This window comes from Talaromyces proteolyticus (assembly GCF_021365285.1).
Source record: "Talaromyces proteolyticus strain PMI_201 chromosome Unknown BGW36scaffold_2, whole genome shotgun sequence".
NCBI lineage: Eukaryota > Fungi > Ascomycota > Eurotiomycetes > Eurotiales > Trichocomaceae > Talaromyces > Talaromyces proteolyticus.
Genome location: NW_025764278.1, coordinates 774,277 through 794,618, shown reverse-complemented (window position 1 = coordinate 794,618; position 20,342 = coordinate 774,277). Strand labels below are relative to the sequence as shown.

The 20,342-nt window shown below is 50.3% G+C and overlaps 6 protein-coding genes across 6 annotated transcripts; 5 read left to right on the top strand and 1 right to left on the bottom strand.

Moving 5' to 3' along the window:
* Positions 1-2,417: 2,417 nt before the first annotated feature.
* On the top strand, positions 2,418-8,304 carry BGW36DRAFT_287352 (uncharacterized protein; the record flags this gene model as incomplete). Its single annotated transcript, XM_046210502.1, has 2 exons — positions 2,418-7,022; positions 7,081-8,304. The coding sequence occupies 2 exons, from the start codon at positions 2,418-2,420 to the stop codon at positions 8,302-8,304; spliced, it is 5,829 nt and encodes a 1,942-aa protein (XP_046076346.1).
* Positions 8,305-9,435: 1,131 nt separating this feature from the next.
* On the top strand, positions 9,436-10,814 carry BGW36DRAFT_85512 (Ulp1 protease family protein). Its single transcript, XM_046222645.1, has 7 exons — positions 9,436-9,554; positions 9,631-9,817; positions 9,880-9,907; positions 9,965-9,979; positions 10,024-10,073; positions 10,123-10,142; positions 10,195-10,814. The coding sequence occupies exons 2-7, from the start codon at positions 9,758-9,760 to the stop codon at positions 10,748-10,750; spliced, it is 729 nt and encodes a 242-aa protein (XP_046076345.1). The 5' UTR covers positions 9,436-9,554; positions 9,631-9,757; the 3' UTR covers positions 10,751-10,814.
* Positions 10,815-13,905: 3,091 nt separating this feature from the next.
* On the top strand, positions 13,906-15,232 carry BGW36DRAFT_369161 (DUF453 domain protein). Its single transcript, XM_046215096.1, has one exon. The coding sequence runs from the start codon at positions 14,169-14,171 to the stop codon at positions 15,129-15,131; it is 963 nt and encodes a 320-aa protein (XP_046076344.1). The 5' UTR covers positions 13,906-14,168; the 3' UTR covers positions 15,132-15,232.
* On the top strand, positions 15,214-16,726 carry BGW36DRAFT_369160 (uncharacterized protein). The gene has a single exon (XM_046215095.1). It carries the CDS (start codon positions 15,497-15,499, stop codon positions 16,556-16,558), a length of 1,062 nt encoding a protein of 353 aa, XP_046076343.1. The 5' UTR covers positions 15,214-15,496; the 3' UTR covers positions 16,559-16,726.
* Positions 16,688-17,223, top strand: BGW36DRAFT_369159 (uncharacterized protein). The gene has a single exon (XM_046215094.1). It carries the CDS (start codon positions 17,002-17,004, stop codon positions 17,215-17,217), a length of 216 nt encoding a protein of 71 aa, XP_046076342.1. The 5' UTR covers positions 16,688-17,001; the 3' UTR covers positions 17,218-17,223.
* A 1,121-nt stretch (positions 17,224-18,344) lies between these two features.
* On the bottom strand, positions 18,345-19,887 carry BGW36DRAFT_287172 (cyclin-domain-containing protein; the record flags this gene model as incomplete). Its single annotated transcript, XM_046210485.1, has 2 exons — positions 18,345-18,629; positions 18,682-19,887. 2 exons carry the CDS (start codon positions 19,885-19,887, stop codon positions 18,345-18,347), a joined length of 1,491 nt encoding a protein of 496 aa, XP_046076341.1.
* Between the last annotated feature and the right edge of the window lie 455 nt (positions 19,888-20,342).

Sequence of the window (20,342 nt, the reverse complement as noted above, 5' to 3'; positions counted from 1 at the left end):
TCGTACCTGCGTCATGTGTTGCCACAATGCAAATAGCTAGTAGTCATGGCGGCGTAATCAGACAGATCACTTCATCGCTAGTAGTATGTAGGTCAATAATTTGTGTATTTGTGTTGATCTGGCACTAATGCAGGCACTCTGTTTAGTGTTTGTGACTGATCGGCTGGCCTATTCCAGGCCGAAGCTCTGTCACGACTCAAAAGTCAAGGTTGATCGGAATGCCGAAAGCTTGAGGCAAATCTCGCCAATGTTGGTTTACCTGGCCAGTTTCCCTTGGTCAGGTCGTGTGAGATGGGTCGATCGATCCATGGGATTCACTCGAATAAGGTTTTGATCTGACTATTCCGTTGGACTGGTAAACATACAAAGAGCGACAAGCACTTGTTCAACGTAGAATCGTGCTATTGGCATAGTTTGACGAGGGCTGAACGATGCTCGGATCAAGTAAAGATTGGTGCACAACGCCGAATTCCTACGAGAAAGTACCGTTTCATGCCTCAGGCCGCAACTAGTCACATGACCTGCCTCGTCTACAATCAACATATTCACCTACAATTATTACTACTTCCTCCCTGCATGTCATTCTCACGTGTAAGTTAACACAAACCCCACCTGCAACAACCGCTACTACCACACGGCCGTCTCTGATCCGTAGCACTGATTGCAACGTTTTGTCGGTGTGAAGCCGAAGGCAGATTAGACTAGCTAGCGTCCCCCCTGTCGCCTCCATTCGCATTGCAGTGCCTGATAAGGTTGGCTCCACAGCATACATCCGCTCATTCGTGATGAATATGCTCCCGGCTGTTGAATTTGCTGGACTGACACTGACAGAATCAAGGTCCAAGACGGCCCATGTAGGTACGGCAGGGATATAAGATAGCGATGCACAGGACGGGACCAGGCAGGCTAATACTAGGGCGGCGTTTCATTGTTAAACAGGTTTCGTCAGCGCAGCAGAGAAAGGGAGGTGAAATCCAGTATAGTATTGGCAATAATCAATAATAGCAAACCACAATCCATGAGTAATAATCATAATATATACTGTACTGTTACTTAATCAGTAATGATAGTCATAGCCTGAATGAGAGTCAAGGCCAGTCTTTGACAAGCCACGCGCTGATTGGCCGGGCGGGAGAGTGGGTCTCGTCATACAATGGCAAGCGAGTAACAGGGCAGGAGCGTCCCCTGGCTGGGCTTCCCTTTGCGCCTTCCGTTTCCGTACCTGCCTGCCTGTCACGTCCGGAATAAACAGTAGACGACATCGACGGGCTGATCCTGCTTTGCATCATCTCTACTTCCTATTTTCTGCATCCCCATGTTTCTGTGCTATCCATGAATCCATGAATCCATGATTCCATGATCCATATTAATGCTCAGTCACTGCAAGGCTAGAACTGCCAGCTAGACCCCGATGACGCTAACGCACCTCTGCCGCCTTCCAATAGGACCACTCCTGCCAACGCAGCTTTGACACCGCGATCTGTCTCATCTGATTTGATTCCTGCTTCCTGGTCCCCTCGTCGTTGTCTTAACTTCGTCCACTATCGCAACCGCGTTACAGCTTCCCAGCGAGCTGCTCCAGTCGTCCCTGTTTCTGAACCTGCCACCCCCACCACCACCCTCCAGCCAGTCTCGTCCTCCCTAACCACGTCGCTCGTTAAAAGCTCGCCCATTCAACGGCTGGTCTGCCTTTGTCCAACGGCTGTTGTCACTGATTGCCCACCGCCCGCGCACCATCCTCGACAAAGGAGCAGCGACAAAGCCCAGCAGAACCATCTCTTGTCTGCCCGCTTGCCTAAACGGTAGTTCCAGCCACGCAAACCAGCCTCAAGGAAAAGGAAAAAGGGAAAATAGAACTGGCGACGAGAATAATAACAGGTATTAGGTGCGCCTTTCCATCTGCAGTTAAACGCTTCCTTTGGGCGTGCGCCTCTGACTGGCCGCCTCTGCAGAGCCACGGAGACAACTGCGACCCTCGACAAGCCCCCCGGAGACACATAATAATACCCCCATTCGACCTACGCTGCCCCCCAGTCACATTGGGACAATTCTGCAAAACACTTATCCCTGCAAATCATCAGACTAAATATACCCAAGGATCAAGGCGAGACGGCTAATTGCCGCCAACCCGGGCTGATCAAGGACATCTCTAGCGACAGTTCTGCCTGCTGGAGAGCTTCGATATGCCGCTGAACAGGGCCACCACCGAAATGTCTGACCTGTAGCTAGCCTGGTGTAATCTGCGACGCCGCGCTCACCACCTGTTTATACCTGGCCTTTAGCGAGTGTTGTTCGCACCCAACTAGGGGTTGGGACAACGCATCGACAGCCCAACTTAATCCGGCCCTGGTGGAACCTCTCCATTTCGCACGGTCACCCGAGCCATCTGAGTCCGCTTGCCGGCCTCGTTGTGCAAGATGCCTGACGGAGACGACGAACATGATGCCTTCTCCTCTGTTCAACCACATGTTCTCTCCCACAGACCGCTCCATCTACCCTCTTCCCGCCAGTCCCACGTCGCCCCTGGCTCTGATCAACCACCCCTCGATCGAACCGCGACACTGACTTGTTCATCTCCGCCCACCTCCTACTTACCAGCAACCACATACGTCCCCGAATTCCCCCAACACCTTCCTCTCCATTACTCGTCCAATGGTGCCGCAGGAAACAGTCGGTCAGAGCAAACGCCCTCTCCTGACCCGAGCGAATTCTATCGTCCATATGTCATCGAAGATGCGCCAAAGAGTGCTGGCCTAGGTATGCGACGAATATCGGACAGCAACCCGGGAATGATTTCAGTTACATCGACTCCTCAGAATCCTCCACTGACCTCGAGACATATCGATCCCCCCTTCTATACCCGCAGCCCAGCCGCCAATCCATACCAACTACGCTCCATCTCCGGCTCAAGTATATCGTCGGGAGAGAGTGCTTCTCGACTACAACCCGCCATACGAACAGGCGGACGAGGTCGACAGGCATCTTTTAAGGACCTAGTCGAGCGATTTAATCGTACTGTCGACGAAGTTCCCCCTGTACCCATTCGATCCCCTTCCGCGTTATCGTCTCGAACTGGAAGTCCGTCCCCAAATCCCAACCGTGGTCTTCGACAGCGGGACCTTTCGTTGACTCGACTTCCACGCACCTACCATACAGAGGAGTCTATATTAAACCCACCTCCCTCAGCCAACAACGAACATTCGCTCTATTCCGATCCAATAACGTCATCCGTTGGAGGTGCGGGAGCACGTCGACCACTCTTTGGAGAGCTTTTGACCATTAATACAGATATCAATAGCGCCGGTTATGGGATCGCGCCTCATATTCCTCGACGCAGAGGCTCTGAAAGCAGTATCCCTAGCCCAAACCCGCTCTTGCTTCAACGACGGCAAGGATTAGATCCGGTAGTGTCACCATCATCTCCAACGGCCTGGTATTTAGGCACCAACACGTCCTTGGAAACCGTGAATGCTTCACATTCCAACAATCAGAATCGCAATCACCGTCGTTCGAGGAGTGACGCCTCGTGGAGCGCGTCTAAACCTGTCGGTCCAAGCTCTTTAGGTACCGAGATGGCGGTCGCCTCCTTTCGAGACCCGACGCCTGTTTCCAGTCCGGTCACTCCACATTCCAAGTCGCGCATTCCCATCGCAGCCCGACGCATGAGCCACGACTCCGACTCAGGTGGTCATTCCTCCCCGTCGACCAGACCCGGCTCAGCTGTGGGCCACTATCACAGCACGAGTCCGCACCATGTCTCCCTTGCTCCAAAGGGCAGTAGCCGTCTTCCGAAACCCCTCAGTCCATCAATAACGCCAGTAACAAGCCCCGATAGAAAGAATCGGCCACCCACTACGATCAAATCCCCCAGTCGCCGAGACATAGCTTACAGTCATGGGGTTTCTACTCAAGTCACTGACAGGGGTTCCCTCAAGGTGTACGTTTCTGCGCCTCCGGCCAAGATGTCTCCTCCGCTGCGCAGTTCCCGACCCCGCAAACAAGTATCAACTGCCAGTACTGCAGCATCTCGTGCAAAAGTTGTAGACCGCGTTTCGCGCCTACAATCGTCTGAGGCGATGGACAATGATTCAAGAAATCCTCGGCCGAGAACCCGCAAACCCCCTGAGTTAGGTAACGTTGACTTTGCCGCTCGACGTCAAAGAATCCAACAAGCCTTCAATAAATCCGTGCAGGAGACTGTAAAGAAAGAGGAAGAGGCTGCCGAACGCCGGCGACTTGCACGGTACAGGAGAGATGAGGAGGTTCGATCAATGCTCATTCGCGAGGGAGAGCTGCGCAAAATGGCTTCCATGGAATCTCCTTTGACACCTGTTCAGCCGCCATTCGGCAACACAAACCGCTCTTTCCCTCAAGATACTCCAACAGACAACAAATCTGGTTCTTCTATGCTTTCCATCTCCACCCCGAACCTAAAAATTGACACTAGTGGCTCTTTTGCTCGTCAACCAGAAATGCCTCCAGCGGAGTCTCATCTTGATCTCGGCGATTCCCCTACTCTAGGTATTACAACGCCGACTGTAGAACCACTTCGACCTGATGATGGGATTTCTGATATTCCACCTTCATCAGCCATCACAACGGCGACTAATGGAAGTGATACCACACATTTTGACCTAGAACCTGAAGTGAATTCAGACCAACAAGAGTCGCATCGCAATATTCTCAATCGCATCATGCAGCTTCGAGAGTCAAGTTCAAGCAGCGAATGTGATGAGGATGAGGAAGATGACGAACCATGCGATAACGACGAAAAGGAATCTATACAGATTATGCTTGAGTCCAGCCGAGGTACATTTCTCTTGGACAGGCGAGATAGTGGGGATACCAATGCCACAGAAGATAGCAAAATCGAAGAAACCGATGCATCGACTCAAGACCAGGCTAATCGCTGGAGTATGGCATCATGGGCCTCCTCAGCTAGGGACCAGCAATCTCTTTCTGGCGGTCTGCAAGACGGAGATGCTAACGATGAAACGCTCAGCTCTATTGATGAGGGCAACCAACCATCGTCGCGGTGGAACGAATCTGTCAATATACTGTATCAACATCCGCCGAATGACTTCCTTCACAACAAACCCGTCATGGACTCCATGACTCATATGCCGCAGCAGTCACACCCAGATAGCTTAATTCGACAAGGCCGCTGGGATTCTAAGCGCGTTACACAACTTTACCTACAAGAACTTGTCCGTGGACGCTTCCGTCAATCTCTAGACAGACCTTGGGAAGTCATCCAGTCAGAGGAAGGCTCTGAAAGCCAGTCTAAAACGAACAGCCTCACCGATGAGCCAGTAGTGGTACCCCGAGCCCGGGATTCATCATCTCGGGATCTCTTTTCCCAGCGTGCTAGTTTGAGTTTGAGGGATGATTGGGAAAGCGCATCTCCATCTATTGCAGACTGGATGCAGGTAGCAGCTGGAGAAGAGCCACCGGCTCCACCGCCGAAGGGCGACCCTGGCACCAATGGCATTAATGCAATTGAGAAGAAAGGTTCTTCAGTGCCTATGCTTCCACATCCCCCGCAATCTAAGACTGAAGGGCCGTGGGATGGGCTCGGCCTTGCTATACATGTTCAATCTCCCATCGATAAGGTTGACGTTGTTCCTCCGCCGCCACAGCCTGATCACAGTCCTCCTCCAGTGCCTGATGATTCAGAACACCTTGACGCAAGTTATCCACAACCTACACCACAAACAGTATCGCCAAGCATCTATGATAGCCAGCCGCCATCCAGCGTTGTAGAAAGTGCTCCGTTTCCTACAGTGGAAGAAGGGCAGCCAATCCGACACAGCGAAGATTCTTATTTGACCCAGGGCGGATTTACGCCTTCACCTCCGACATTGGCCTCCTCAGCAACGTCCCAGTATCAAAACTCTTCTTCTCATTTAGCCTCGGAAGTCACCCAAACTGGGTCACCAACACCTGAACAAAAGAAGCTCAAACAGCGCCGTAATGTCATCAAGGAACTTGTCGATACCGAATATACTTACGGTCGTGACATGAAGGTGGTGGACGATATCTACAAAGGGACGTCCAGTTCATGCCTTGATCTCTCCGCGGACGATGTGCGAACACTCTTTGCGAATTCTGATCAAATTGTCCAGTTTTCTATGAACTTCCAGGATGCGCTGAAACAAGCTGCCAAGAGTGTCTATGTGATGCCAAAATCACAGCGATGGAGCAGCAAACGAGGCACTCGTAGTGGACGAGGCAGCCCTCCCGTTGAAGTTCAGAACTCTGTGGGAGATGCAACTAGCTCTGAGCAGGACCAACGCACTTTTATCGGCCATGTTTTCATGGAAAACATGGCTCAAATGGAGAAGGTTTATACAGATTACCTAAAGAACCACGAAGCAGCCAATAAAAAATTACAAATACTTCAGCGGAACCCGAAGGTAGAAATCTGGTTGAAAGAATGTCGTGACTGGGCAATGGATCTTACAGAAGCCTGGAATTTGGATGCATTGCTTGTGAAGCCAGTCCAGCGTCTCGTCAAGTATCCCCTCCTATTAACCCAACTGATCAATGCGACGCCCGAAAGCCATCCAGATTATCCAGCAGTAGCTAAAGCTCTAGAAGCTGTTACCAACATTTCGATTCGCATCAATGATCTCAAAAAGCGTGCCGATGTCGTCGGTCAGGTGGTCAGCAGTCGAAAACGCAAAGAGTCAGACGTGCGCTCAGGGTTAACCAAAGCTTTTGGCCGTCGTACTGAGAAGCTCAGACAACAAGTTGGTCTTTCGGAGATGTATGAAGATGCCGACTACAACGCGTTGTCGACACTGTTCAATGAGAATTTCTTCCAGCTTCAGGTTGTCATGCGTGACGTTGAAATGTATACTCGCGAGGTAAAGTCGGGCATGGATCAATTTAGCGAATACATCACTGCTGTCGAAGGCTGTATCGATGTTGCACAGTCCAATTACACGGAGCTTGAGAGTAAATGGCATCGGTTCCGTATGTATGTACGGGAGATCATGAATGTTGCTCTACCCGAACATGTCAGTCAACTTCTTTTATTTTTTCTTAACATGCAAACAATGAGCTAACCCGATTTAGATTACTGCCGTTCGCAAAGGAGTGATTGATCCGATGCTTACTCTTCTTAAGCTTTACGAAGGTCCGCAAAAGGTTATGACGAAGCGAACCAAACGATTGCTCGACTATGCCCGATTCAAAGCTATAAAGGACCGAGGCGACCGGCCTGATAAGAAAACCACGGAGCAGGGAGAACAGTTTTCAGTGTTGAACGATGCGTTGAAGGATGAGCTTCCGAAGCTTTTCAACCTTACGGTCAAGCTAATGGAAGCCTGTCTCAAGAAGTTTATTGCCATCCAACAGCAATGGTATCAAGTAATTCAACAGAAACTCAGCCCCGTTATCGACCGTTTCCCTGCTGAGATAGCCGGTATTGTCAACGATTGGTCTGCGGATTTTTCCTTCGCTGATGCACAGGTCATGGCTCTCGCGCTTTGCAATGGCGCATTGCTGTCTGAGGCTGGAAAATTGGTCAACTTTAATGCACCAACTGACGGGTCGTCTTCTCCTCGACGACCTTCGACCGTGACTAATGCTAGTGGTCGCACTACTTCAGTCACTTTTGATAGCTCTCCTAAAGTCTCTTATGACCACAGCGCCGGTACTCCTTCTATCTATCAGCAAGGTACTGATGGCCAGAGTGAATATCAAGTGAACACCTCGCGACCATATTGGGCTGCATCTAGCCGTGCTCGCACCAATTCATCTCTATCCGGGCCTTCTCGTCCTAACACTACGGAAATCCCCAACGGAAGCGCTATGTCAGAGGCACTAGCGAACGTAACGTCTCCACGGCCAAGCACTGGATCCGTCGGTCATTCAGCAGAGCCTTTCCCGTCTGTCCCACGGTTGAGTCTTGACATGCCGTTCATGCGGGAATCTCTTTTGCAGGAAACGAACTCGTTTGACCCGGAGACAACTGCTTCACCCGCACGTTTTTCAGGGTTCTTCTCGTCTGCCATGCCTATGCCAGACTCCCCTCGACAAGAAGCTTCTACGAGTTCAGGACCTTCGATAAACAACAATTTTAATCCCAAGGTCTTGTTTCTAGCGGCCAGTCTTTACGAGTTTAATATCGACAAGTCAAGACGTGAAGCGGGCTATCCATATCTTACCTATATCGAAGGCGAGGTCTTTGACGTGATTGCTGAGAAGGGTGAATTATGGCTTGCCAGAAATCAGGACGATCCGTCAGGCCAAGTCGGCTGGATCTGGACTCAACATTTTGCAAAGTTGCCCAGCTAGACTCGCTATTCTCGACTAGCTCTTCATTTCATACATATTCAGGAAGTTCTCGTCTATTAGCGCTTCCATGTCCTATCTACTGCGAATCGCGTTTTGCTAGGCAGTTCCATTTCGAGCATTTTCAGGCGCTTTGCGGTATCATAAGAGCGAGATTAATGACCTAACTAGTACCCTATTTACGACCCAGTTTCCTATCAGACTTTCTGTTTTGATCTGCTTTTCCTTTTCTTTTATTCTACATTGCTTTCCGGTCATTATTACAGGTCAGCGGTATTGTATCTTTACACTTCTTTGTCCGGTTCCCTGGCTTCAGTCTACAATTATTTCTAGACGTACCCCAAACACGGCATATACTTGGGAGGCGTTGGCTGTACAGGAAGGATCTGTGATTACTTCTATCATTGCTTTCTCTTCTTACAATACCATGCAGTCCGCGCTGAGTGCAGACTGCCTTTTACTGATTGTTGATACATTTATGCCGTTGTCTTGCCTTGAACTTTGATGTTCGTTCTAGACAGGCATTGAGCTATGTATTTATGTAGTGTAGATACCCCGAATATTACTTTTGCATATGAATTAGCCTACAATATAATATAGTATATTATCTTCGCTAGTATTTTCCTTCTACGGCTAACGGGAGTTAATATTGAGTGATGACGATGGCGCTTCAGCCACCGTTTATCCAGCCTATCCTGCCCTGATCAGCCACGCCGTCGATCAGCCACACGTGGTGACGTCGCGGGCGAAAGAGGTCAACCACCCAAAAGGAGCCGCCTCGCTCTTACATACAATTTACATCTATTCTTCTTCATTCCTAACATTATTTGATTGTTGAACACTGCACTCGCTCTACTCCCGATCAGCTGAGTTCTGCCCTCGTTGATCTGCACCGACTGCGACGTTCTTTTCGGTCGGGTGTACCCTGATTCGTCTACTAGCTTGCACTGACTCACTAGCAGTTGTATGACGTTGCTTATCAGACCCTAGACATCCCCTTCTTTCTCTGCATTTCACTCTACAGCGTATATATATCTACATACTCGGGTTCATTCTCTCACCGCACCGACCAAATATCCAGAGATTCCCCGTGTCCCGCGGTTCCTCCCATACTTCCGCATACTTCCGCATCACACCAAGGTTCTCACCCCGCGGTGCCAGCGCCGATCTCCAGGCTTAGTGCTTGCTCTGAGATCACCCACAGCAGGAATACATTGGTGTTGACTTTTTGCTGGGTTTGCTTTTAATAACTAGTGAGTCGGTGGGTGCATTGGTTTATAGACATTATAATGCTTGGGCACGGTGGCTGACGCTTGATGGTAATCACAGGGATAGCTGGATAAGGTTACCGGCACACCTCGGTTCAACATCCAGAGACGTCACACGGCGGACGTCATTGTAAGGACTCCAGAGCGCGATTTTCTTGTCGGCGACATAACACGAGGATTGCGATAAGATGCGCGAAGGTGGGCTTGGGAAATTGCATAAACGGATGATGGGGAAGTTTGGGGAGACGGTGTGTTGCCGAGACCGTAGCTCCCCTATCTGGACTCTGGTGTGCTGATTATGTGGTCGCAGTTACATCCTGATGATGCATATCTTAGTTGTAAGTATTAACGGTTGCATTCGTCTGTATGAGGTTCGCTGACCGTCTTGATGTTAGATTACGATATACGATGTACGTACTAAGCATACGCTGGTATTTCTTACTGACTCCTCCAGTGATGCGGGAGGATATTCAAACGTTAAAAAACGATTGGCTTACAGATAATGTATGAACATACTGGGCTTGTGAGGGTAGAATTATGCTAAAATGTACAGGTTATTTCGTTCTGGGAAGAGTGCGTAATGTATGAGTTGCTTGGTATTCTACCCTCCTAACAATTCCACCAGGTACCTTGAGCACGAATTCTTATCGAAATACGAACACTCAAACATCGTCCTCCTCCGCCCGAGCATGTCTTTCATGCTCCTACAAACCCCCGATCCCCGCACCCTCCGCGACGCACTCCCGAACTTCAGCAAAACCACACACGTCTTCCTCCCAATCAACGACTGCCGGAATGTCACCGAAGCCGAGGGCGGAACACACTGGTCGCTACTGCTCGTTTCGATCGTCGACTGCATTGCTTTCCACTACGATTCGCTCCCCCCAGGGAACAGGATGGAAGCTTATACGATCACGATGAAGCTGAGCTCTTTGTTGAACCGCGGAATCAGATTCGTGAATTTGGAGGACTCGCCGATGCAAGAGAATAGCAGCGACTGCGGCGTCTTTGTGTGCTTGAATATGCGGTATCTGCTGCTCGAGCGATTGCTGCGCGCGAATTCGCATCAAAAGGTCAGCATGAGCTTGGCCGGGAAGCGCGTTGACGCGTCGGCGGGACGGAGAGAAATGCTCAAGATTGTCGAAGGTTTTAGGAAGGAGGGTGTTCGAAGACGATCGTAAGGTTCCTTTCCCCTTTCTTTTCAGTGTTTACTAAATTTCGCAGGCATAGTTCTAGCCCATCTGACCGCCATTCCCGGAGTCCTCCACGAATCGATTAACTTTTCAACACTTGCGTTTGATTTTACTTTTATTTTACCATTATCAGCACAGCGTTCGGAATTTTGTTACTGGCGAAAAAAAGGAAAATCGATAAAACGGTTGGAGGATAAATACCATTGGATGTTGCTGGGAGTACATGAATCCTAGATGATAGGGGCTTTACGTAGCTGCTTTGGTTCGGGGTAGTCGAGATGTTTACTATATATGCGTAACGATAATGATATTGATGACGGCATAGATGCACTTTGACATGATATTCGATATACTGAACATATCTTTCTTTGTATTCTTGGGGCCAGACCCGATCACTCCCCCAACCACAAGATCCATATCTAAAATATCATCCTTGACTAGTTGACCTGGAGTTTCCTGGGCTGAACGGCCTGCGAAGGTATATCGATGAGCCATGGTTAGTCTCGTATCTTTCTTAGTGTGGAGAAGAGATTGGAGATACTCGAGGAACTATACTCAGCACACTTATCATGCGATGAGCTGGACAGCTGGTATGCTTCCACACCCCGGGCCCGCAGACTATTTTCAGTTCTACTTCTATTGCCTGCTTCGTCGGTAAGCAATCGTTCTTGTATTCGAGAGCCGAGCGATTGCATTCAGCTTGAGGTTCTTTCTTTTTGATTGTTGGTGAATCAACAGAATCAACGGCCTGCTTTGCGGGGGCAATCGAGGAAGGTGGCTATGAGCTTGGTTTATACCCATACTATGTGCATGTGAGTGATTGCCTGAGGTGACAATTCCATGTACGAACACGCCGTGAATCACCACTTGGTAAGAGGGGAGAAGACAGTAGCATATCTTTAAAAAAGTGTGAGAAGGGAAAAGTAAAGAGCTTGGAAAGAGGAGCGGCCAGATACTGAGCAACTAACGGTATAGACAAAGTAGTTGGAAGGTCTTGAGCTGGTTACGAGGAAGGGACGATGGCAGCACGGCCAGGAAGCCACTAAACTGGCGACAACGCTGCAAATAAGTGCGATCTAAGTTGATAATATCCTTACACTGTTATTACTCTAGTAGTCATTAGATGCTCGATGACTGCAGTCTTGGTTCAGCGATGCACAGGGCAACGCGACTCCAACACCAGGATCAACAATCACTATCCACGGACACCTACACAGATTGCCTTAGCATCAGGCTTCCATCTCGCATGTTCAGTACATCTAGCCCCAAGCTCTCATTGCGTCCTAAGGCACGTCATATGCATGTGCCGGCCCTAACCAGCTGGTCATCGCGTTTAGCAATGGCCCTCCTCATCCTGCCTCCAGTGGAATACCGACAGAACTTTCTTCAACATTTGAAGATCAGCTCTGGCTGGACTACCTGTCAATCGTGTGTATGGTGGACTTGCACGAGATGACGATCTTTGTCTGAAGATAAGTATGCGTCTATTACTTCAATACTGATAACTGATAATAGCCTACAATCATGAGAGCCTCGTCAACAGTATACCACCCCCCTCATCGTCTGTGATTAACCTCTGAGCCCGACTCCTGATGTCGAGTCGCCTAGAAGCAGCAAATGGTCAACTAGTATTCAGGGTCACTGTGTAATAATCTATCTTACGTTGTCATAACCGAGCCACTTTGTACTCACACGCACACGAATATTAGTCTGAGATGAGATTACCAGGGAGCTCACCAAGTGCTCTGAGATAGGATACAATGGATTGATTGATTCCGCACCATTTTATAATTTGATATTTTAAGATATCTTTCTTATTTTAGTTATATTTTATAATTACTTAAATCTCTTTAGAAACCTGAGTATATCGTTACTAGTTACTTTTAAGAAACGTCTATGTGATTCACATTATCGTATCATCCCTCGACACAGCCAGTGACAACTAGAGTGGGGGCTCACCAACGGCTGAAGTACCCCCCGCGAGCGGCCTCCGAATCAGGGGTATGCAAGTGAGCGGTGTCCGAGTGAGTTCAGCATATTACTTGCCCCCTCCACGCACAGCTGAGCTATTATCGTGAAATCTACTGGTTATCGATGTCAGCGTTTAGGTAACAACTTGTGCGGAGAAATAGTTCTACCAAGTGTATTTGCTCATTAAATGCGGTATGTAGCTGACGTTCTAAGTTACGGAAAATCAGAACCCAGTATTGCAGTGTCCAACTTCATTCCTGATGGCACATTGCGTTTTGTATATTTAGTAGAATTACCAATTATAGAAACAATGCTGATTCCAGCTCTTATACCATAGCACATGACTTACTCTTTTACTATTATCATGGTGATAAGTAGCTTTTATTGTCCATTGCCTTATGATCTCCTTTATCTGTTAATAGAATACCCTGAGTGACCTCCGATCTCAGAAGAATCGTTGACTACTTTTTGACAATACAATACTCTACAATCTTTAAATCACTATTGTAGATTTTCAAGTATAAATCAAAGTTACAGTATAGATGACACTTTTTGCTAAGTCTGGAAGCGTCCATCCACAGGCAATACACACCATAGATAGCCACGAGTGAGATCATGGGTGCCTGCCCCAAGTAATTTGTTATATAGAATCGAAAGATATATGTTTACCCCCTTACTACCTACAACACAGCCATGACGAGACAGAAAATGCTAATAGACAAATTTTACCAACACCTCGCAAGAATGGCCAATCACAACGAGCCACACAAACATCACCACTCCCTCCCAGGCTGCACCTTAACCGCCTAGATGCCTCCCCCAGCGACAGGCTCACCGCTCATAAGAGCGGCAAGCCGCACGAACTAGACCAGGACAGGCACCCACGATCTCCCCTGTGACTATCTATGTAACATTTGAAGCATCAATTAATATTCATATGTCTGCCATGGGTCTTGTACTGTACCACTATCGAGTCTTGACGGGTCAGGTGGAGTAATTATTGATCGACGATGATACGACGGTAAGCGCCTCCGCCCAAAAATTACGGCGGACTAAAATAACCGGAGCATTCCCGGCTCCGAGTCACAATTAGTTTATTGTAACGACATGTGTTGATATATTCCTGCGGTTCTGTACATCATTGTATATAAGCATGGTCTAGATGATGAAGGCCCAGAATATAGTAGCCAGCATAGTAGGTTCTTCATCACATCGCCCCAACCCACGACATCAGACTGAGCACTAGTAGTTTCACCGCCAAACAAGAGCCTTCTCGGCGCGCCAGAAGAGCATTGCAGCCGCATACTACCGCGGCGGTACATCACGAGCGCTGATCTTCCACAAAAAGGACCTACCTGCCAATCCAGCAGAATGGCGGGCGATCTTCCTCGGCACCATCGGCTCGCCTGATCCGCATGGCAGACAGCTCGATGGCATGGGCGGCGGCATCTCCAGTCTCTCGAAGATCTGCGTGGTCGGCGCGTCGGAGCGCCGCGATGTGGACATCGACTTCACCTTTGTGCAGGTGGGTGTGAAGGACGACCGCATCGACTATGCTGGCAACTGTGGGAATATGTCCAGCGCAATCGGCCCGTTTGCCGTGGACTCTGGCTTGATTCGTGGCATTACCGGCTCTGAAACCACGGTCAGCCTGTACAACACCAACACGAAGAAGATCATCCACGCCACCTTCCCTGTTGTCCCTGGTGGGGAGGAGGCAGTATATGACGGCGACTTTGCGATTGACGGGGTAGCTGGGACGGGCGCGAAGATCCAGCTCGACTTTATCGACCCGAGCGGATCGAAGACCGGCAAGTTGCTGCCGACAGGGAATGTGGTTGATCGGATCGAGGGGCTAGATGTAACGTGCATCGACGCAGGAAATCCGTGCGTGTTTGTCAAGGCGGATGATCTTGCGGTGGACGGGGCCTTGCTGCCTGAGGAGACCGAGCGACGGGGCGATCTGTTGGCACGGTTGGAGTCTCTTCGCGCCACGGCTGCCGTGGCTATGGGCATGGCGCCGACGGTGGACGAGGTGCCGCCGTCCATCCCCAAGATCTGCTTCGTGTCGACGCCGACGTCGCACGCGCTGGTGTCGGGCGAGCGTCTGGCAGGGGACTCGGTGGACGTGGTGGTCAGGGCCATCTCGACGGGGCAGCCGCACAAGGCGCTACCCATCACGTCGAGCCTATGTGTGTCGGCGGCGGCGCAACTGGACGGCTCTGTGGTGCAGCAGTGCCTGGGCAGGCCGACTGGCCCCAAGACCGAGCTGGTCGTGGGCCATCCCAGCGGCAGGCTCGTCGTCGGCGCGGTCTACGATGCGGCGGGCCAGCTGCGGTCGTCGACGGTGTTCCGCACGGCGCGGCGGCTGATGGAGGGCCGCGTCTACTGGAAGTAGAGTCTAGTTCTGTGATGTACCTGTCTGTAGCTGTCTATGTATCTGGAGTGCAATATACCTGCCTGTACGCCTCTGTCCGTGGCTGCCTGCGCCTACATGCCTGTCTCTGCTCCACCACAGACTCTGGATCGAACTCTGTTTGTATGCGTCTCGCGGCTGCCCTGGCGCACGCCCTGGCCTGGCCCTGGCCCCAGCGCTGCCCGTGCCATGGAAGCCTTTCTCTGTAATGACGTTGTCGCAGCGTATAAAAAGACGGCCTCCTGCTGTGCTCCCTCTGCTTCCCCCTCTCTCTTCTTTCTCCTTCACCCCTCCCGCTCCTCTGCTCCGCTCCTCTGCTCTGCTCTCTGCTCTCCTCCTCTGTTCTCATGGCTCGCTATCCCCTCATCCCCGGCATCCCCTTTGTCGCCTCTGGCGGTCTTATTGGTCTCACGCGTGCGTCTGCCTTTGTGACGATGCCGCGAGGACCTGTCCAGTTCCACAAGACCACAGTGTCTCGCCCTCCTCCTCCTCTTCCTCGTCCAGCTTCTCTCCTCCCTGCCATCCCCGGCGCTCCTCGTCGAGTTGCCTTTCGAGATGCCTGCGTCTCTGCCATCCCCTTCCCTGCCCTCGTCCGTCCTGCCCCCTGTCCCCCCTCTCCCCCTGCGTCTCCCCTCCGCTACACTGTCTGGTGCTCGCCCTCGGTCTCCAAGACTGGTGTTCGTCGCGCCTTCATTAACCGTCGGCTTCCCCCCTTTTCCCCTCCCCCATCCCGTATTCCCCTTCCCCTTCCCCGTCCCCAGCGTCTCCTGCCTGCTGCCCCGCGCAAGTACGGATTTGTTGCTTCCCCTATCCCCTCCTTTGACGCAGCGCTCGCTGAGCCCGCGCTGCCTTCCCCATGCAAGCGTTCCGTTCCCCCGACACGAGCAGTAGGCATACCTGCTACCTGTAGGAAAGTCCACTTTGCTCAAGACGCGTCCCCTGCCACCTTGGCGCGTGGTGATGACGCTCGCCGTAGTGCCAGCTCCCTTCGAAGCATCCTTGTACGGTCCCGGCCAGACAAGGTCAGAGCGAAGAAGAGTGTTAGGTTCGGTGATGCCGTCTCCCACGATGTCGACTACTGGATCGACCGCAAAAAGCACGTCTTCAATGACGGCGGCTTGTGGATGATGGGTAGGCTACAAGGCTGGCGGGTTACCCCCCTGGACACCCCCGATGCTGACGGAGAGACCGAGAAGTACATGACCATGTGGGGACATGATCATAGCTCTTTGCATTACCATACAAAGATGCCGCCCTGCAAGCATGGCTGCTCCTGGGGGAGCATTGTGAAGCTTGCAAGTGCCTACCATCTGAGTGGAGTTTACTTGTGGAATGATCACGACGTGCTACTACGCGCCTGGAGCGAGACCCGTGAGTGGAAACGCGAACGTGGTTGGTGGTGTCTCTGATCCGCTTCTGTACTTGTATCTTCTTTCGATGGGTTTGAGATCCTCACCGCTGGTTTTCTCGTCTCTATTGAAGTTCCCTTCCTCCTTCCCCGTTCTTTGCTTCTGCTTTTGCTTCTGCTTCTGCTTCTGCTTTTGCTTCTGCTTCTGCTTCTGCTTCTGCTTCTGCTTCTGCTTCTGCTTCTGCTTCTGCTTCTGCTTCTGCTTCTGCTTCTTGCTTTTCTGCATTGCTTTGCTCTCCCTGAAAACCATAAAACACCAAAAAAACTTGAAAACACAAAACAATCACCAAAAAATTGCTTGCTGTTCTGCTTTTGCCCTGATTTTGTTTTGCTTTTGCTCTGCTTGTCCTGCTTGTTTCGTTTGTTTCGTTTGTTGGGAACTTCGCTTCCCCTACCCTACCTGTGTGCCCATCTTCCCTTTCCTACGCTCGTGCTTCGTATATTATGCCCATCTGCCCACTGCTTTTCTTCCCCGTCACCTCGTGCGACCGCATGCTTATCCATTACATTGCTTATTTGTTATTACTTCTGCTTTCCGCGCTGCTTTCTCCCCTGCCCACCCATCTGCCCATCCCCCCCTTCCCTCCGCTCGCGTTCTATATCTTATACCCATCGAATCTGCCCATCTTGCTACTTTTCCCCGTCGCTCTTGCATCGTAAACTTATACCACTGTTTTGCTATTGTCGTGCGCTCTTTTCTTGTTTCCTTTGTTTTTCCTTGCTGCCATCTATCTCAGATCTCTATTATTTCATCAAGACTTTCGTATACCGAGGGTCTTGGAGAAGTGATAGCTCTGCTCAGCCCTGCCCCCTATTCTGTGTCCGTTTCTTCTTCACATCTTATTTTCCTCTCGTCTTGTACCATATCTTTAAACGGTACGCTCCTCTTCCGCGACCATCCCAGCCCCATTTACTAACCGTCAGCTACCACACCTTACACCCCTTTCCAAACCACTTACTCGCACTCTTTCTCTTTTTTTTTTGACAATGGTAAACTGTCTCCATTTCCTAACAAGCGAATATTCACTAACCGCCGACGGCCTTTTAGTAGTCTCCAACCCGAAGTCGCTTACAATAGATGAAACGAAGTGAGGATCGGTGTTATGGTGGTGTACTGTATTACGCGGAGAGGCGCGGCTTATGTATCTAATACCTGCTCCTTCATCTAAATGTATACACATTTGATCGATCGAACTATCCACAACCTGTGATCTAATAAGACTTTGACGTTGCTGGTGCAAAATTGGTATATGTATTTCCGGCAAAGTCTTCCCACGGTTGGTAGTAGGAGTTAGTAGTCACCGGGGGCTGTTAGAGGTAGGGGTAAAGCAGTCGGCTGCAGTTTACGCAATCTGATAAGACCGGGTGCTATTCGCTCCAACAGCTCCAGCCAAACCTCCTTTGTTACATTTAAACTCCTTTTCGGTTCATTACCGAGTCATTTCGAGGAGTACTACATTTTTCTACCATGTTCCCATCCGCAATAAATGATTGAATATGTATTCTATAAGCATCATGAAGCCCGATATCTGATATAGATATCAATAGCGACTTGATAGCTGATGAATTATACGAACGAACGAAAAGAATTAAAATAAATAATAACACGCCGGTAAACCAATAACCAGATACCTAAAGGCCAAAGACCGTTCGCCACACAGTTTGCAAGTCAGAGATAAATGATGAGTCCATGTCCTTCCTTCTATATGTTGTGCGATCCATATGATATGAAATAATGATGGAAAAAAAACCGGTCCGAAATAAAATGATGCAAATGATGCAGGAGTTCAAGGAGGAGTGCGCATCGGTCCATATTCAGATCCTTCGCGATGGTGGCCGTGGTAATGGCGCTGATCGCGACTCGCGTGTTCCATTGATATTGGCTGGCTTATGCTCGCTGCTGCCAATGCTGCTTGTTGCTGCTGCTGGGCAACAACTTCGCGCGCGTAGAATTCGACGAGCATCGTCCCGTATGCGTCAAGTTCTTCAACCGTGATGGATAATCGGAAGTCGTTGAGCAGGAGGAATTGCAACTCTAAATGATTTAATTCCACTAGTGGAAGACCGCCGACCTAGTAACATCTAACATTAGCTAAACCATCGAACTGAGGAGAAATAGAATACCTTTGCATAGCGCGAGTTGGTGTAGAAAACGTCGGAAAAGAATTTACTCGCACAGGTGACTCCGGCGATGACTAGCCGGTGGATATTAAAACTATCAACGATGAAAAAGTTGGCAAAGTGGTCTTCATCGTCGTCGTCCAGTTGTAAGGAGGATGTGATGGATGATTCTGGGGACTTTGGTTCCTGCGCTGCTATTCCGCTCGACGACGGAGGTGTGACAACCGTAATGTGAGAATGCTGAGCTGTCCCTGACCGCGAGCGAGAGCGTGCGTCAAGCGACATTGCTGAAGCCGAGTCTATTCGATTCCGTCTGCGCTGGATAGGCCGCCGATTGACCATTTCCGTCATGCGGTCAAAGTAGACTAGTAAGCTTAGAAACACTTCGTATGTGGTTGGACAATACTTGTGAATGCGAGTGAGATAGCTGAGAATGGTAATTGATGGTACGTTCTTCCCGTGGAAGGCCAGGACGCTGCTGGCTTGTGCGCTTAGGTTCGTTGTACCCTCTAGTGGAGGAATGTGTCGATGGATATGTTCATGCTGCAGGTCATTGGTGGCCGTAATCTTGGTCAACAAGCCGGCCACCATTTCAATAATATCCGTGACCGGCATCGAGCTGATTTCGTATTGGCGAGGGACATCTGTTGTTTCCCTTCCGGGCTGTCTCGCGCGTTGAGACTGTGCTAGGAATTCTTCGCTGGCGAAGCTTTGTATATGTGAAAGATCACGCACTTTAATACGGCTCGGTGACGTTGCCACTGAGCTTCCCAGGGACTTGGTAGATGAGATCGTGGGTTGGAGACGTGGAGACGATGGGGATGGAATGTGGAAGCCTGCTGAATGGCCCATCGGCACATTTCCTTGTTGTAGGTCTGAGGGACGATAAGGAGAATTCGCGTCAGCGGTTTGAGAGGAGGGCATTCGGTGAGAGCTCGTCATTGCGTCGGAGCTGGTGCTCGAAAACGGTGAGGAGTGATCGGTATTAATCTGATTAGGGTGTGGTTGCACATATGCTGGTACATCATGCGGGGACGAGTAGGAGGGGGTGTGGGTATGGGCCGAAAGAGAGGGCGTAATCGTAGACGAGATCGGCGTAGACGTTGTTCTGGAGCTATCGGAGCTACCAAGGCTATAGTTATGCTGAGCAGAGGCTGAGCGAAGAGAGGAGTCTGGGTTTGTGACGCGATTAACAACGCCTCCTAGCATCGTGTGTTTGAATGGAGGGCAGTAGGCTTGATGATGCGGCGCGGCTACAGAGCTGATATGCGCCATGCCAATGTCAGTCTTCCAATACGCAGATTCAACAAGAACAATCCATGCGCTGGGTGCTGGCCAAGGCGATGCGGGGCAGGCAGGCTCAGAGGGGAAGAGATAGGGAGTGGGGAGATGACGCAGCGATGGCAAGGCAAAAAGGAGCGCCGATGACCCGGTCAGGCAGACCAGACTAGCGCCATGATGCTGCAGCTACAAGAAGTTGAGGAGGGGTTTTTGGAGGGAGTTATGGCAGAGAGCAAGCAAGCAAACAAGGAGAGCAGAGCAGTTGGAGGTGGTTGCCAGATAGGGAGTAGAGACTTACCCAGTCGGGCTTGGAGGAGGGGGCGGCAAATGTCAAAGTGGCAGCGGGCCAAGCCAAAACCCACAGCGCTGGGATTGCCAGCTAT